The 18,978-nt window shown below is 47.4% G+C and overlaps 1 protein-coding gene across 2 annotated transcripts in view; it reads right to left on the bottom strand.

Moving 5' to 3' along the window:
• GSG1L (GSG1 like) overlaps positions 1–18,978 on the bottom strand; it is a 220,404-nt gene that overhangs the window by 27,625 nt on the left and 173,801 nt on the right. For both annotated transcript variants that reach the window (XM_022588444.2, XM_089895986.1), the window contains exon 4: positions 12,814–12,925. In XM_022588444.2, the coding sequence (XP_022444152.1) occupies positions 12,814–12,925 (112 nt within the window). The remainder of the gene's footprint in view (positions 1–12,813; positions 12,926–18,978) is intronic.

The following is an 18,978-nucleotide window of genomic DNA, read 5'->3' as shown; positions in this document are numbered from 1 at the left end:
TGAGAAGCCCGCGTACCGGGAAAACAAAGAAACAAACAAAAAAACCCTTTAGGAGATTCCCCTGTTTTTTTCGTAAGAAACTAATTTAGGTCCTCTAGAAACTATCTATAATAGACAGCTGCAGGGTGTCAGTCTGGCCCCTCTAAGAACTACCCTGTCCATCAAAGGGCCTAGTAGGTGACCCCACCCTACTGTTCACAAATGATTGGAGGAGGGCCGAACATCTGGCCCAAGCTGGTCCAGTCAGGTACATTGTTCTTTCTTCTGAACAATGAAACTGAAGAGTCTAGCTCAATCTGGGATGTCTGTTTGAACTGGAGTGATGGAAATTCAGAACACGAGGACAGAGAATGAAGAAGCAGGCTTTTCCTGGGATTCCATGAGTACACGTCTGTTGGTTTGGTCTGACCAGCACCCATTCTGTAAACGGACCACTACTCCCCTCCTCTTGGGCCGTGTGGTTCCTGTGGGGTTGGCCTCACCCCCAAACTTTAGGGGTGTGTACATGACCTAGGCCTGGCCAATGAGAGTGTCACTTCCATCTGGCCACAGTAATTGGTTCAGGGATGGACATGTGACACCCTAATTAGGCTATCGAGACTCATTCCCAGGACTTTTGCTGAAGCTATTGGGAAACAGGGCCCATCTTTTTTCTGGGGTGCCAAGCTGGTGGGATTTGAGCCAGGAGCTGCTGGAGCCCATTTGGTCACCCCCCCCCCACCCTGAGAATGAAGCTGACTCAAAAGGAAGCAGAGCCACAAAAAGGAGCTAGATCCCTGAGTTGAAGCCATTACTCCTGGACTTTCAATTACAGGAGCCCAAATGCCTTTTTTGGATTTTTTTCCCCCCTCAAGCCAGTGTGAATTGGGTTTCTTTCATTGGCAACAAAAGTTCTTATACAATTACTTTCTATAAATTCCCTTCTTTTGCATAAGTTCCTTTTGTAGTGATTTTCTAGTCTTTACAACCAGGGATCTTTACTCTGAACAGGTCTAACTCTCAACTCTGATGACTCAAGCAAGATGGAGCATCACATTCTATCACATACCCCTGTTTAATTTCACCACAGTCCTCATAACACCCCGCACCTCTCTTGTGTTTTTTTTTCTTCTTTTTTCTTCTTGTGCCTTTTTATCTATTATTTTTTTATTCTTTGTTTTTATTTTTTTATTATTATTATTATTTTTTTGCGGTACGCAGGCCTCTCACTGTTGTGGCCTCTCCCGCTGCGGAGCACAGGCTCCGGATGCGCAGGCTCCGGACGCGCAGGCTCAGCGGCTATGGCTCACGGGCCCAGCCGCTCCGCGGCATGTGGGATCTTCCCGGACCGGGGCACGAACCCGTGTCCCCTGCATCGGCAGGCGGACTCTCAACCACTGCGCCACCAGGGAAGCCCTTATTCTTTGTTTTTAAATTAAACATTTTATTTTGAGATCATTACAGATTCACATGCAGTTGTAGGAGGTGATTCAGAGAGATCCCTGTGTACTCTTTACCCAGTTTCCCCCAATGGTAACATCTTGCAAATGTAGTAACAACCGGGATATTGACACTGATACAGTCAAGATACAAAACATTTCCATCCATCACCACAGTGATCCCTCCTGTTGCCATTTTATAGGAATACCCACATGGCTCCCAACCTCTGGCAACCGCTCATCAGTTCTTCGTTCCTATAGTCTTGTCATCTCAAGAATGCTGTATTAATGGGGTCACCCAGTATGTACATTTGGGGTTGGCTTTTTTTGCTCAGCATAGTTCTCTGGAGATTCATCCAAGTTGTGTGTATCAAGCATTTGCTCCTTTATATCACTGAATCGGATTCCTAGAGCAATGTATGAGCTGCTCCACACTCTCACCAGCTTTTGGCATTGTCACTATTTATTAATTTTAGCTATTCTGAGAGACATGTAGAAATATCTCATTGTGGCTTTCATTTGCATTTCCCTAATGGCTAATGGTGTTGAACACCTTTTCATTTGCTTATTTGCCATCTGTGTATCCTCTTTGGTAAAATGGCTGTTCACGTTTTTTGCCCACTTGCTTTCTTTTTATAAATTTATTTATTTATTTTTGGTTGCGTTGGGTCTTAGGTGCTGTGCACAGGCTTCCTCCAGTTGCAGCAAGCGGAGGCTACTGTTCCTTGCAGTGCGTGGGCTTCTTATTGTGGTGGATTCTCTTGTTGCGGAGCATGGGCTCTAGGTGCGTGGGCTTTTAGTAGTTGTGGCTTGCGGGCTCTAGAGCACAGGCTCAGTTGTGGCGCGTGGGCCTAGCTGCTCTGCGGCATGTGGGATCCTCCCGGACCAGGGCTCAAACCCGCGTCCTCTGCATTGGCAGGCGGACTCCCAACCACTGCGCCACCAGGGAAGTCCTGCCCACCTTCTAATTGGATTGTTTTGCTATTGTTTTTATTTACTGTTGAGTTTTGAGAGTTTTTATGTATCCTAGATATTAGCTCTTTGTCAAATATGTGGTTTCCAATAGTTTCTATCAGTCTGTAGCTTATCTTTTCAACCTCTTAACAAGGTTTTTCGCACAGCAGAAGTGTTTAATTTTTTTTAAATTAATTAATTAATTTAATTTTTGGCTGCATTGGGTCTTTGTTGCTGTGCGCGGGCTTTCTCTAGTTGCGGTGAGTGGGGGCTACTCTTCGTTGCAATGTGTGGACTTCTCATCACGGTGGCTTCTCTTGTTTTGGAGCACGGGCTCCACGGCGTGCCTGCTTCTGCAGTTGCAGCACACGGGCTCAGTAGTTGTGGCTTGCGGGCTCTAGAGCGCAGGCTCAGTCGTTGTGGCGCATGGGCTTAGTTGCTCCGCGGCATGTGGGATCTTCCCGGACCAGGGCTAGAACCCATGTCCCTGCATTGGCAGGAGGATCCTTAACCACTGCGCCACCAGGGAAGTCCCCAAAGTGTTTAATTTTGATGAAATCCATTTTATCAATTTTTCCTCTGACGCTTTTGATGTCAAGTCTAAGAACTCTTTGCCAGGTCTAAATCCCAAAGATTTTCTCCTAATTTTTTTCTAAAAATTTTATGGTTTTACATTTTATATAGAGGACAATGATCCATTTAGAGTTACTTTTTATATAAAGTAAGGAGTTTAGAACAAGATTGGGTTTTGTTTGTTCGTCTGTTTGTCACCATTTGTTGAAAAAGTTATTCCCTGTTCCACTGAATGGATTTACACCTTTGTCAAAAATCAGTTGGGGATATTTGTTTGGGTCTATTTCTGGGTTCTTTGTTCTGTTGCATTGATCTGTAGGCCTATCCTTCCACCAATACTACACAGTCTGGATTACTGTAGCTATACAGTAAGTCTTGAAACTGGGTGGCCTGATCCGTCCTGCTTTATTCTTCTTTCTCAAAATTGTTTTAGCTATTCTAGTTCCTTTACCTTTCCTAATAAGTTTTAGAATAATCTGGTCTAAACCTACAAGAAATGTTGCTGAGATTTTAATGGGAATTGCATTAAACCTCTATACCAACTTGAGGAGAATCAACATCTTTACCATGAACATGGTATATCTCTCCATTTATTTAGATCTTCTTTTATTTCTTTCATTAGCATTTTGTGGTTTTTAACAAGCAAGTCAAGTAGCTGTTTTGTTAGATTTATGACTATTTCACTTTTTGAAGTGTACATGGTATTGTATTATTTAGTTTTGTTGCCCAACTGTTTTTTCTAGCTTATAGAAATATAATTGATTTTTTGTATTTTTATCTTGTATCCTGACACCATACTGAACTCATTTATTAGGTCTAGGCATTTTGGAGGGGGTAGATTTCTTAGATTTTTCTACAGAGACAATCATGTCATCTGCAAATAGGTGTAGCTTATTTCTTCCTTTCCAATCTCTATGCCTTTTATTTACTTTTCGTGCCTTACTGCACTAGCAAGAACTTCCAGCACTATGTTGAGTAAGAGTGGTGTTCCCAGTCTTAGGGAGAAAGCATTCAATCTTTCACCATTAAGTATAATGTTAGCTGTAGGTATTTGTAGATGCTCTTTACCAAGCTGAGGAAGTTTCTCTCTATTCCTAGCTTTCTGCAAGTTTTTTAAAAAAAATCACAAATGGATGTTGAATTTTATCAAACTTTTTTCTGCATTGATTGATATGATTATGTGGGTTTTCACTTTATGTCCCTTAACCTTCTGCCATCAATAATATAATTGCCTTAAATATTTCCTGAGTAATTTAGAACCACATCAGACCACATTATAATTTTTGCTTCAATCATCATGCATGATTCAGAAAATTCAAGAGGAAAAGTAAAAATGTTCTTTCTTCATTCCTAACATTCCAAGATGCCTTCTTTACTTTTTTTTTTTTTCCTGTTTAGAGAACTCCTTTGGCCATTCTTTTAGGATAGGTCTGCTGACAACAAATTTTCTTAGTTTTCCGTCATCTGAGAATGTCTTGATCCCCCCGCCTTTCCTTTCCTAAAGGATATTTTTGCTAGAAATGGAATTCTGAATTCTTTTCTTTCAGGAGTTGAAATGTCATGTGACTTCCTTCTAGCCCCATGGTTTCTGATGCAAAATCCCCTGTTTAAATTGGTTTTCCCTACAGTTAAGGTATTGTTTCTCTCTTCCTGCTTTCAATTTTTTTTTTCTTTGACTTTAGGTTTTTTTAAAACACAAGTGTATCATAGTGTGGATTTCTTTGGGTTTATCCTGTTTGGGTATCCACTCAGCTTGACTCTGTAGGTTTATGTCTTTTACAAAATTGGGGAGTTTTTCAGCCATTATTTCTCTGAGTATTTTTTCAGCACCCTCTTTCCTCTCCCCTTCTGGCACTCCAATGTTAGATCTTTTGCTATAGTCCCAGAGGTCCTTGAGGCTCTGTTCATTTTTTTAAAGTCTATTTTCTCTCTATTGTTCAGATCAGGTAACTTCTATCTTCAAGTTCACTGATTCTTCCCTCTGTCCTCTCCATTCTGCTGTTGATCCCCTCACTGAAGTTTTTATTTCAGTTATTGTATTTTTCAGTTCTAAAATTTCCGCTTGTTTCTTTTTCATATTTTCTAGTTCTTTCCCGAGACTTATTTCTTTCCTGAGACTTTCTATTTTTTCATTTGTTTCAAGGGTGTTTGTAATTGTTTGCTGAAGCATTCTCATGATTGCTTTAGAATCTTTCTCAGATGATTCTAACATCTCTGTTATCTCAGTATTGGGATCTCGTCTTTTTACTTTCAAGTTGAGATCTTCCCAGGTCTCGATATGGTGAATGATTTTTAGTTGCAAACTTGACATTTGGGGTATTTTTTTAATGAGACTCTGGATCTTGTTTAAACCTTCTGCTTTAGCTGACTTCCTCTGACACTGTTCTGACACAGGAAGGGGGAACACTGCCTTGTTAATGCCAGGTAGGAGTAGAAGTCCAGGTTTCCCACTGGGCCACCACTGACATTCAAGATGGAAAGGTTCCTGGTTACTGTTGGGCAGGGGTGGGAGTTCTGACCCCCTTAGGCCTTTGCAGATACCACTCTGGTTGGGAGGGGCAGAAGTGCCTCATTACTCCTCCCCAATTTGCCTCCACTGACACCACAGGGAGGGGGATGACTTCATCACCGCTGGGCAGTGGTGAAAATCCTGACTCTCCGCTACTTCTCCTCTGACACCACTCCAGCAGGGATAGGGAGGGCTCTTACTTGTTACTGCCTACTGGGGGTGGGAGTCCAGGCTCTCCAGGTGACCTCCACTGACACTCAGGGGTGGGTAGGGCATATTACCGTCAAGCAGGGCAAAAGTCACAGCTCCCGACTCTGGTACCAGCTCGGCAGGACGTGGGCGTGCAATTAAGTGCCTCATTATAGCCTGATGCCATGAGATCTAAACTTGGCATGAGTGGGGTAGAGCCACAGGGTGGTTTTGCTGTTGTTGTTGTTTGGGGTTTTTTTTTGTTTTGGTTTTGGTTTTTTCCTGTGATGGGTGACTGGGTAGAGCAGTTATTGCCAAAAGTTTTCTGTCTTGGTAGGCTGGCCCTTTTCTGGTTCTTTGACTAGAAAGCAGACTTTTAGAGGCGTTTTTGTGGCGGGAGGGGGGGCGCGGGGGGTCGGTGCCTTTTGGCATTTCTGAGTTGCTGATTTCTTCAGCTCCAAATCTGGGATGTAGGAGACAAAAAGTACTCACCAGTGTGTTATCCCTTGGGTCCTTAGGCAGCCTACTGTCTTCCCTCCACCTCTCAGAGTCTTATTATGTTTGTTTTATATATAATGTCCGGGATTTCAGTTGTACTTAGCAGGAGGGTAGGGAGAAGTCTGCTCCATCTTCCCAGAAGTGCAAGTCCTTATTATTTGTTTTCGGATTGTCTTCCCCCACACTCCAGAATGTCAGCTTTATGAAAACAGGAGCTTTATTTCATTCACTGCTATTCCTTAGCACCTGAAACAGTGCCTGGCACATAGCAGGTGTTCAACAAATATTTGTAGAATGAATAAATACAAATAAAATTAAAACAGAAAAAAAACCTGTTCTGGTTTTGATGTGGGTGAGGGGTTCAGGGGTGCATCTGTGAGTCTTCAACTTCCCTGCTCCCCAAAACCCCCGGCCCTCAGGCCCCCATGCAGGGCACAGATTGAAAACTTTGCGTCTGGAACGCCTGCTGGTGTTTGCAGCTTACATGGCTGGACTGGTACAGTGAGGCATGTGGGTGGTTGGCCTGGTTTTTGGAGACAAGGACAGAGTGGACACTGTGACACGGATGGGGGAGGGGAAGGGGGTGGCTGTCAACTAACTCTCTGTCTTCTGGGAGCTATAGGGGTGGGTCAGGGGATGCCAGGGGACCAGATTCAGAGATGCATGGATGCCACCTTGAAATCCACCCCAGGCCCTGCTCGGTGGAAAGATTGTACCTGGTCACTGAGGGAGGCAGCCCCTGTCCACCTGCAGGCAGATGGGCATAGGGTCACTGTGTGGGGCAGGACATGGTGCAGATGCTCCTAAGGTAAGCCATCCTCAGTGCCTGTGAACTGAAGGAGCCAGGAGGTGATGACGGCAGGTTCTGGGGGCCCAGCTGGTCCATCCATGGCAGCAGGGCACCCTTGGGCACCACAGTGCTCTCTCCCTGCCCTGGTCTTAGAGAAAAGGAGGCCAGTGCCACCTGCCTAGGAGGGGGGATGAGTAAGAGCAAGAGATTCCTGCTGACCACACAGCCTCTCGGTAACACCAGCAAACACCCTGTCCAGTGGTTCTTTGCAGCCAAGGCTCTTCCAGAACCCCCCTCCTCCTGCTGCAAGGGATCAACTTGCTGAAATGCCAGCTCAGCCCTGCAGAGAGGGCAGGGCAGCCTGGGATCCCCAGAGAGGGAAAGGGCTAGCCTGCTGTTTCCACAGGGTCATGTAGACTGAAGAGAAGGGGAGAGGAAGAAAGGAGGACAGTGGTGAGGCTACCACATGACACACAGATGGGCCCCAGAAGCAAACAGAGAGGGACCACCCTCCTGGGACCTTGCCTAACTTGCTACTCTCGCTGCGTGACCTGGGACAAACTACTTAACCTCTCTGGGCATCCAGCTTTTATAAGCTACAACTCCATGATGTTCTACTACCCTCATTCTGTCATGTGAATGCTCAGGATTGGGGTTTCACCGTGTGTGCTAGGGTAGGAGGGCCCCTTTATCCACCTCTCTCCATTTTGATCAAATGCAAAGCGGAAGTAGAAAGTGACTAGCTTTCCATTCTCCCACCATCACCAGGAAAACTGACATGCTGACATTCCAACCGGGGTCACAAACTTCAATTCCTGCAAGGTCAGACAAATGACTAAGTGAGGAAATTGTAAGGCAAGGGAAGGCAATAGGGAGCAGTGGGGACTTGGGTAAAGTAGAGAGCAGGTGCCTCATCGAAAGGGGGCAGCCTCTACTCAGCTGAAGCTGACTGCTGCCATGTGGCAATGCAGGCTAGACACAGACATATCTTCCAATAGTCAAGAGAAGCCAGGAACCTGGAATTTTATGTAAAGTTTTTATGAATTTGAATGATAGAAATAAATGCACATTAAAAAAAAATAAACCACTGTGGCAGGTCAAACAAAATATCTACAGGCTGGGTTCAGCCCTGGGCTTCATGCAATTTGGAGCCTCTGAAGCTAATTGTGTGACTCGGACCTTTGCCCTTTCTGAGCCTGTGTCCTCATCCCTCAAGTAGGCGTGGCAACCCCTCCAAGTGGGAGTCAATGGCAGGACTGGAAAGCTCAGGGCTTGTATAGTGCCTCCTGCTGTGCCTGGTACAAAGTTAGGTGCTGACCAACCTTGGTCTCATCCACCCCTTCCCCACACCGAGCATCTGCTGTGTCCCCGTGCCCCCCACCCGCCAGGGTCTTGCCTTGGCACTGTCATAGGAGGACATGGAGAGAGTTAAGACAAAGAGCTGAAATAAAGGAGCAGGCAGGAGAGCTGGAGGGACCGGGGTGCAGGGCAGGGATGGGGTTCCGCAGCTTAGTGGGGGCCCACGGAGGGGAGTCTGGGCATGAGGGGAGGGTGTGGCCAGGGCTGGATCTCAAGGAAACACTAAAGTCCTGAAAGCAAGCGTGAGCAGCAAGTCGGGGCAGACTGGGGAGAACAGAGCGCAAAGGGCTGCCTGCAAGCTCACCGATGTCATCCTCTTGGACATTTGGGTCACATGTCTCTCAAAAAGTGACAATGGCATTACCAAAGGCCCAATGTCATTATCACCATTTATAATCACTGCCACTTACACTTACTGTGTATACACACTTTAAGAGCTGGGTGTCACATGGCCCTCACAATAATAACCCCATTAGACCTGCATTACTGTGATCCCTACTCTAGAGATGAAGAAGCTGAGACTCGGAGAGGATGGGTCGCTTGCCTTTAATAGCAAAACGCATCGAGCACATTCTCTGTGCTAAGTGCCTCATGTGCGTTATTTCACACAGTCTCCAAAGATGCCCCCCACCCCTGAGACACACCTCCTGGGGTTCATGCTTTTGTGCAGCACTTTCTCCTCGACCCTGGCCCCATTACTTGCTCTTGACCATCAGAACGCAGCAGACGTGACACTGCGTGGCTTCTGAGGCAGCGTCATAAAATAAACTTGCAGCTTCCGCTTGGATCTCTTGGGACACTCTCCAGGGACCCAACCACCGTGCCTGAGAAGCCAGTCTCGCTGACAGCCGAGCTCCCAGTGCCAGCCAGCTCCGACTGCCAGCATTGTGAGGGGCCACCCTGGATGCCTAGCCCAGAGGGGCCCCAGAGGACTGGCCCCAGACAGCATCTGACTGAAACATCGTGGAACAGCCCGAAGCAGGACACCCAGCTGAGTTGGGTCAACCCACTGAACCATAAGAGATAATCACACATTTTTTATTTTAAGCCACTAAGTTTTCTGAGGACGTTTTTGATAAATCAACAGACAACTAAAGCACCACTCACAAGAGCCCCATGACGTGGAAAGTCAGGCTGTCCCCATTTTACAGCTGAGGACACTGAGGCACAGGGAGGGTGAGTGACTTGGCCAGGCCCACCGCTGGTGAAGGTCAGGGTCAGGGTCTGCTCCCAAGCTGCCTGATTCCCGAGGCCGCCCCTCAACCACGCCTTTATGTTGCTCACGGTGGCCGGCAGTGCCCGTCAGGGCGAGGTTTGAACCCAGGCTGGTGGACTCCTAACCATGGAACCTTCGCCTTCCCGTGCACGTGTGGCTCTCGAAAGCTGGTCCCCAACAGCCATTGAGCTCCTCAGAAGCCCCAACCGACAAGCCCCTGCAGCCCGTTCTTCCTCTCCTGCTGGGCCAGGAGACAGAGGCTGGTGCTGTCTTGCCGTGGAGCTGGCCTCCTCCCTGGTGGGGGGCTGGGGGCAGAATTTTGACAAATGGCCACACACATATTAAACAAGAGAGATGACACTGCACAGCCCTGGCAAGGCCCCCAGATGCGAGGGATGAAAAATGGGGCTGATCTATCTTGCGGGCCTCAGTGACAAAGAGAAATGGATCAGACCTAATAGGGGCTGCGCACTGGACACCGGCCTTAAATAAGTCAAATGGGAATTGGGTGCCCCTTGAGAGGCTGGCCCGGGGGGGGAGCTGAGGAGCAGGGCAGGAGGCCTGGCTCTCAGGGGAAGAAAGGTTCCCGTGGGAGACCAGCAGCCTGCGCTCCAGGCCAGGTGGAGAGCCAGGGGCTGCTGGAAAGAGAGGCACGTCGGGGGAGGGGGTCCGGAATCCTGGGCAAGTGACCCAACCTTTCTGTGCCTCAGTGTCTACATATGCAACAGGGGGTTATTGTGTGTGTTAAATTTCATGTCAATAACGATAATATTAGAAGAACTAGCGTTCCCTGAGCATTTACACGTGCCATGTGCTAAACACACATGAACTGTCTTACTATTAGCCCATCCCCTCTGAGAGGCAGAATATAGAGGTTGAGAGGGTGGGCTCCAGAGCCAGACTGCCTGGGTTCAAATCCCAGCTCTGCTGCTCACAAGCTGGATGACCCTGGACAGGTTACTTAAGTTCTCTGTGCCTCAGTTTCCCCTCCATGAACCACCTACCTCATAGCGCTGTTGTGAGGTTTCCCCACAACTGTTCTACTTAAAGGGATCAGGGTCTGTGTTGATGGGTCAAGGTCACTCTAGGGCACATGCCTTTAGCTTTAAGGGGGTGGAGCCAAGCAGCGAGTGGGAAGGGGCAGAAAAGCAGCAGGAGTCCCCACCGGTCACAATCAAAGCCTTTCTTGCTCCATTCTGACCACCTTCCCCCCAAGACGCCCTCTCACTGGCAAGTCTGCACCTGCCATTTCCCTGTCTAACACGTTATCTTATTCCCTCCTCCACCAGCTTGCCTGACCAAATTCTCCCCCGAGGACCCTCCCCAGGGGAAGCTGGGTCAGTGACCCTTTCTCTGTGCTTCCGTGGCTGGCTGTGACTCCCCCAACCCCGAGCCAACCACCCACATCATAGCATGGGTTCAGAGTACTGCTTGTCCATTGTCTTAATCCCGTTACCACACTGTCTCAGCCACTGCTGTACCCCCAGCACCTAGGAGCCCCAGCACCAGCTGCCCCCAAATAAGTGCTCACTCGGTTAATATGTGTTAAATGACTGAGTGGATAAATGCCCCTAGGCACCAGAACCGGACCTGGATGCCCTGCGTAACAGACAACTGTGGTCACTGTCTTTGCCAGTGCACATTCCTCCTTTTGAGAACACCTCGCTCCGCCCTTGCCCCACCCCCAGTTTTCCATTAGAGGACCTCTCCTCCATCTTCCTGTCCAAGAGTTTGGATGGGGCAACCCCACCCTCTGCACCACATGACTTAGGCCAGACAGTTAGAGCAGCTGAGTCTCCTCAGGGTCTAAATCATTGGTTGCAGTATGGTCACATGACTTAAGCTAACTCAGTGAAAGTCATAAACAAGATTTTGTCTGGCGATATTGGAAAGAGGCCCCAACTCTCTGCTGGTATTGCTACATTTGTAACATGTAAGCCTAGAACTGGGCTTGGTGACCACATTTGCTACCACCTGGGGAAAAGCTGCTTATGAATAAAGCCGCCACAAAGAGAATGGAGTCAGAAGTGGGGAGAGAATGACTGAGTTCCTGATCAATCACCTGACCACCTGGATCCAGCTGTGCCTGAAGCAGACATTGTGGTAGCCCACCCAGCATCCATTCCACCCACTTACCATGTGAGAGTTTTGGACTCATTCCTCGTTCCAGAGGAATGGTCCAGCTGAGCCAATGTGCTCATGAAACTCCCCCAGCCATGGTGACAATTCAGAAGAGAGAAAATGACTTAAGTTGGGCTTATCAGAGGGAGGCTTGCGACTTTAGTGAATGTTAGAGAAAGAGCTCTTTCCCCCACTGTATGTGAAGGAAGAAGCACCAGCTTCAAAGAAGCTTTCTCACCACTAGGAGGGAAGCCCACCCAGGGACAGAGGTAACATAGGGAGTGGGCAATGCTCAGGTGACCACAGAGGAAGAAAACTCAGCCCTGATGACATCAGAAACTCTGGATCAAACGTTCCCTGAAGTCCATGCCAAGCTGCACTTTCCATTTACAGGAACCAAGGTATTTCCTTATTGATTGGACTGAGGTGGGTGGGTTTTTCTGTTACAATCCATGCCCCCACCCCCAGCTGAGCCAACTGGGTTTTTCAGTTCCATGAACTAATACACACCTCCTGTTTACTTAAGCTTGGGACTCTATCACTCACAAGCCAAAGAATCTTGACGGATTCTGCCTTTCTCTTGTACACCGTGCTCCGAGGTGCTGGCCCCTACAGTCAGAACCCTTCACTAGGCTCTCAACAGCTTCCATCCCACCTTGCAGAGCAGCCTCTAAGGCAGAGGCTGGCCAACTTTATCTGTAAAGGGCCAGATGGTAAATATTTTAGGCTTAGTGGGCCATTCAGTCTCTGTCACAACCACTCAGCTCTGCCATTGTAGCGTGAAAGCAGCTGTAGACAATATGTAAACAATAAGCCTGGCTATATCCCGAGAAAACTTTATGGACACTGAAATCTGAATTTCCCGAGAAAACTTTATGGACACTGAAATCTGAATTTCCCATAATTTTCGCATGTCCCCAAATATTTTTCTTCTTTCGATTTATCTGTTCAAGCCTTTAAAAATGCAAAAACCATCCTTAGGTTGAGGGCTACATAAAAACAGGTGATGGGCTGGATTTGGCCCAGAGGCCATAGTTTGTCAATCTCAGCTCTAGGATCTCAAAGCATCTTTGGACTCTGGGCTTCCCCCCGACGCCCCACCTTCCTCTGTTTCCCAATTGGGTTGAGCTACTGAAGTTCCAGCATGCCTCGGGGCTCTGGTGTCTGAAAGTCAAAAGCCACTTACCAGAAGGACCACCCGTAGTCCCAGGAATGGGGCCTCCAGTCTTCAGGGCCGAGGCTCACGGTGACCTGGAACACCTGCGTGTACATCATGTGGGCTACCATTCCCAGGAGGCCTGTGAGGGGGGGAGCAGGACAAGGTGTCAGGAAGCAAGGTGGGGCTTTGTCTACCCACCAGGGGCCTGTTAGTGCTGGGGAGAGCATGGACCCCCAGGGAAGGACAGGCAGCAGGACTGGAACACGGAAGACCAGAGGGCGGTGGTTTTCTAAGCCTGCCAAGGAGTTTGAGTTGAGCCCGAGGGCAAAGGGAGACCCTGGAGAAATGTAAACAAGGGAGGCACAGAGTCAGATCTGCTTCTGGATGGGCAAAGTTTTTCTGTTAGGGACCAGATAAGTAAATATTTTAGGCTTTCTGGGTTTCAGCTCTACTGTGGCAGCACAAAGGAGCCACAGACAGTACATAAAGGGATGAGCATGGCCGTGTACCAATCAAACTTTATTTACAAAAGCAGGCGTTGGGCTGGATTTAGCCTGTGGGCCAGAGTTTGCTGATACCTGTGTTAGAAGGTCATTTGGGAGAAGCTGTTTAGAGAATGTTGATCAAACTGCAGGTCTTGACTCACTAGACTAGTGGATTGTGAAGTCAACTTCATGGATTGCATGGATTGCAACCAGCATTTAAAACAAACAAATACGAACTTCCCTGGTGGCGCAGTGGTTAAGAATCTGCCTGCCAATGCAGGCGACACCGGTTTGAGCCCTGGTCCGGGAAGATCCCACATGCCATGCTCCACGTGCCTAGAGCCTGTGCTCTGCAACAAGAGAAGCCACCGCAACGAGAAGCCCGCAACTAGAGAAACCTGCGCGCAGCAGCGAAGACCCAACACAGCCAAAAATAAATTAAAAAATTAATTAAAAAAAATAAACAAGAGTGGAATGGAATAGAAATCTGATACCATCAAATGTAGCAGAAGTAAATATTGTTTTGTGAAACTTTTCAGTTCTATACATGTGCGTGTCCATGCACACACGTACGTGCGTGTGTATAGTGATTGTAATATGAAATGTTTTTCCATGCTCATGTCAAAAATCTTGAAACCCACTGGCTGGGAGAACTCTGAGATTCCAAGAGATCTGAGTGGGAATCCTTTTTCACCACGTTTCCACTGTGTGGCCCTGGGCGAGGCACCTCACTCTTCTGAGCTCCAGGTCTTCCAACCCTAAGATGAGGATTATGACAAGGTGAAAAGTGGCTGAAATGAAGCAAGGCAGCCTCCATGTCTGCTGCCTAGCGGGCATGCAATTGTTACAGTTACCAGGGTTATTATGAACCTGGGGACATTGCTCGTGTGGACTATGGCATCTGGAGCCTTTGTGGGCTAACTGGCGTGGACCTAATTTTCAGATGGAGTGATACGGTATTGATGAGGAGGGAAGAGATAGACGACAAGAGGAAGGAAGGAAACCAACAATGCATGTGCACCTACTGTGGGCCAGGCACTCTGTCAGACTCGTTCACCTCCATTACAGTATTATCTTTTAATCTTCATGACAACCCTCTGAAGTAAGTATGATGATGTGGGCCATGTACCGCTGTTCAGGCTGCCCACTGCACATCTCCATACGGCTCCATTCACATCACAGTCTATGTGCACATCACTCCCTGGAGTTGAAGCAGAACCACACCTCCAAGGCTGTATATAGTAGCTCTGAATATGATTATTCCCATTTTACAGGTGAGAAAACAGAAGTTCAGAGTGGTCAAGTCTGTCCCAGGTCACAAAGGGAGTAGATGGCTTAGTTGTGACGGGGGCCCAGATCCAAATGCCCTTAAAGCCAGGGCTCTTCCCACGCTGCCTAGAATGCATCTGTCCTCCCCTTGTTGCCCCAGTCACCCTTTCCCCTGTGGAGACGAGAGAAGAGATGGAGATAAGGAGAGAAGGGGTAGAGATAAGGAAAGACAGAAGTAAAGAGGCAGTGAGGTACCGAGTCCTGAAACCCAGCCTTGCGGGCAGGTGTGAGGGCAAAGGGGGACACCCTGTGTTGTCATGGTGTGAAGGTAAATGTTTAACACCAGGTTGCCCAAAGAGGGAGAGAGGGAGAGAGAAAAAAAGCTATGATTTGTAGCGTTTGCCAATTTCCATGGTGTGAATAATCCCACCATGGCCAATTTCAAGCTACCCGTGTAATGTCACTGAAAGCGGAGTAGACAAGAGGTGTGCACAGTCGGGTCTCGGGAGCTGAGCCAGCAGGATCCAGCACACCTGTCTCCTTGCAGCCACCTGACCCCAGGCCCCACGGAGACAGAGGACTCAGAGCTGGTTGCCTATATCTCTGGGCCGGGGCCAGCCCCTCAGGGACCTCTGGCCTCAGACGACAGCTGCTCTCCAGGGCTGGCGGGGAGCACCTGAATCAGGAAATCCAGGGAGAGGGTGACGGTGACAGGTGCTGAGGCCCCCAGAGATCCCCTAAAGGCTCAGCCTTCCCCAGCTGTCTCTGCCAGGCTTAGACCCCATCCTCAGTCATACCCCAGCAGGTATGCTAGAAGCCTCTAGGGTCCCCTCTGCCTTGGCTAAGTTTGTTAGAAGGAGACAAGGGCTGAGCCACGTGGGTATCTTATTTATCTTTACTTGACACAATTCCTGGTCAACTTCCAAGAGGTACATAACAGACGTACCTTATTCTTTGGAACTGACGCATAAGATTCCCTGATAATGACACACCATGTTTTATTTGATGGTATTTAAGTCATTTCCAGCTTTTTGCTCTCTAAGCGATGCTGCAATGAACACGTTTCTACAAGTCTCTCTGTGCGGACAAGCAAGTATGTCTCCAGCGTGAACAAGAGGAATTGCCAGGTCGTAAAGCGTGTGCATTTTAAGTTTTAATCAGCGTCAGTGAACTGCTCTCCTGAGAGGTACCTGGTGGTACTTCCGCCAGCTTCGTGAGAGTCCTCACCCAAATCCTCACCGATACTTGATGTTATAAAACATGAACAATTTTGCCCATTGCATGGTAAAAAATGACACCTCAACATTGTTTTAAGTTTTATAATTTCCCTCATTACTAGTGAGCTTGGGCATTTTTCATGTTATTTATTAACCGTTGTTATTTCTTCTTCTATGACTGTGCTTGTCTGTATCCTTTGTCAAGTTCCTTTTATTAAAAATCTTTCTCCTTATCAACTGATATAAATTCTTTATGTATTCTGGATTCTAAACCTGTCTATTGTATAGACTCCAAATAGCTTACTGCTTGTCTTTCCCCCTGTACAGCACACAGGAAAAAGCACTCTTTTTTCACTAATAGATTTTATTTTATTTTTTATTTTATTTTTTTATTTGGCTTCATCAGGCCTTCCTTGTGGCATGAGGGCTCTTCGTTGTGCCGTGCGAGCTCTGTAGTTGTGGCACGCGGGCTCAGTAGCTGTGGCACACGGGCTTAGTTGCCCCGCGACATGTGGGATCTTAGTTCCCTGACCAGGGATCGAACCCACGTCCCCTGCATTGAAAGGCGGATTCTTAACTGCTGGACCAACAGGGAAGTCCCAGATTTTATTTTTTAGAGCAGTTTTAGGTTTACAGAAAATTAAGCGGAAAATACAGAGAGTTCCAGAGTTCCTAAATGCCCCCTCTCTGCCTTCACAGTTTCTCCCATGATTAACATCTTTCAACAGAGTGTATATTTGTTACAGTTGATGAGCCAATAGTGATATATTATTATTAATGAAATCCATAGTTTACATTAGGGTTCACTCTCTGTGTTGTACAGTCTATAGATTTTGACAAATGCATAGTGACATGTATCCATTATTACTGTGTCCAATAGTTATGGCCCTAAAACCCCCTGTGCTCCACTTGTTCATCCCTCCCTCTCCACTCCTTCTGAACCCCTGGTAACCACAGAGTTTTTACTGTCTCCATAGTTGGGGTGCTTTCAGAATGTCATATAGTTGGAATCACACAGTATGTAGCCTTTTCAGATTGGCTTCTCTCACTTAGCAATATGGATTTAAGGGTTCTCCCCTATCTTTTCATGGCTTGTTTGTTCTTTACCTTTTTTTTTTTGCGGTACGCGGGCCTCTCACTGCTGTGGCCTCTCTCGTCACGGAGCACAGGCTCCGGGCATGCAGGCTCAGCGGCCATGGCTCACGGGCCCAGCCGCTCCGCGGCATGTGGGATCTTCCCGGACTGGGGCATGAACCCGTGTCCCCTGCAACGGCAGGCGGACTCTCAACCACTGTGCCACCAGGGAAGCCCTGTTCTTTTCCTTTTATTGCTAAATAACATTCCACCATATGGATGCATCACTTATTGAAGGACATCTTGGTTGCTTCCAAGTTTTAGCAATTATGAACAAAACTGCTTTTGTCATACATTTTGATATTTAATACAAATTTAGCAGTCTTTTGCTTTTTTTTTTTTTTTAGTCTTTTGCTTCCTGTGTCTACTTTAAGAAAACCAACACCATCAACACATTATCCTATATTTTTTCTAACATACTTATAGATATTTATGTTAATTCATCTGGAATTTATCTTGGTGAATGGTGTCAAGTAAGGATCTAACTTAATTTTTTTTTAATGAGTCGTTAATTGCTCTGAACACTTATAGAAGGGTCTGTTCTTTCCCCAGTGATTTCTGATAACACTTTTATACCACATTCCAAGCCTCACATTACACGAGTCTATTCCTAACTTTCATTTTGTGCCATGGATCTCTCTCTGCTCCTGTGACAATGCCACACTATTTTTTTGTTTTGCTGTGCCACATGGTTTGTGGGTCCTAGTTCCCTGACCAGGGATTGAACCCAGGCCCCCAGCAGTGGAAGCTCAGAGTCCTAACCACTGGACCGTCAGGGAATTCCCGCCCCCTGTTTTTTTAATCATTGTAACTTATGGTGGAGTCTGTTAGCTGGAAGGACAGGTCTCTCTTCCTTTCAGCCCATTGCTCATTCCCTCTAGAAGTGCTACCCTACCCAGAACCTTGCTCCCTCTGTGGGGCAGGACCCCTTCTTTAGCCCCACTCCAACCCCACCCACTGCCCAGTTCCCTTTCTGAAGGCTGGACTTGCTCTCCAAACCCTCAGCTGTTGTAACGGTCAGCTTCTTCCTCACCATGTCTGTCCAGATGCTATCCAAGTTATCTGACCTGTCAGTGCCTTGGTTCTCTCATCTATAAAGTGGGGATAACAGTAGACATAGGTAATTCCAGAGAACATCCACTAAAGAAGGAAAACATTCATGAGAACAACTACTCCATGTACTAGGACAGCGGGGACAGAAGAGTATTTTAATACAAAAACTACCAACCAGACCCGGAAGCTGGACCCAGCCTGTTGGCAGAATAATTAATTTTCCAAATTGTTAGTTTAGAAATGCATTGATTTCTCAATTGAATCCCATTTATTCCCAAATATGAAAGGCCATGCTTTAAGACAATTCAATAAATGAAAATTACAAATCATTCAAAGATCGGCTGGTGAGATTTTCTGATTGCATTCTAACGATTCTGCTTTAAAAAAATAGAGCTCTCAATCAAGTTTCTGGAAGGATGTTTGCTCTGTAAAGTGAGGTCCCCCACCAGGAGCATCTGCTGTAACAGTCCTCAGCAGAAGGAATTGTTTCCAGCTCATTCTGAATTAAAAAGTGACTTTCTGCTGAGTTATGGCACCTCCTAAATCAGTGGCAACTAAACGAGGGCAGCTTTCTGTGCTGCTTCTGCTGCTTCCTGTCATGGACTCACACCACGAAACTCACAGCTGTAAAGCTCTCATCCTGTGGTTTCTGGAATCTCCCAACTCCTGACACCAGAAATGGGCTTCTCAGCGCCCGTGGTGAGGCAGGCATGGCTCCTCCCTGCCCCTTCGGGACCTTGGAGAGCACTGACAGGAGCGGGATGCTGGCTGAGGGCTCAGAGCTGGGCTGGGTGTGAGGCCACCCAGAACCCAAGGCAAAAAGAGCTGCCATGACTCCCAGGCCTGCCCTCCGCTGGTCAGACTGAGGAAGCCGAAATCTGTTGTCAAGGCCGGAGGGGCTGGTGTCGGGGCCAGAATTAAGAGCCGGAGTCAGGAGAGTCAAAAGGTGAGCCCACAGTAAAGCAGGGGTGAAACAAAGGGAAAGGGAGGGTCTGGTTACCAGCTCTGTCTCTTACAAGCTATGTGACCTTGGG

This window comes from Delphinapterus leucas, chromosome 15, assembly GCF_059928025.1.
Source record: "Delphinapterus leucas isolate spDelLeu-1000000601 "Yukka" chromosome 15, BTC_Dleu_Yukka2, whole genome shotgun sequence".
Taxonomy (NCBI): Eukaryota; Metazoa; Chordata; class Mammalia; order Artiodactyla; family Monodontidae; genus Delphinapterus; species Delphinapterus leucas.
Note: the sequence above shows the minus strand (reverse complement) of the source record. Positions and strands in the feature narration are given on the sequence as shown.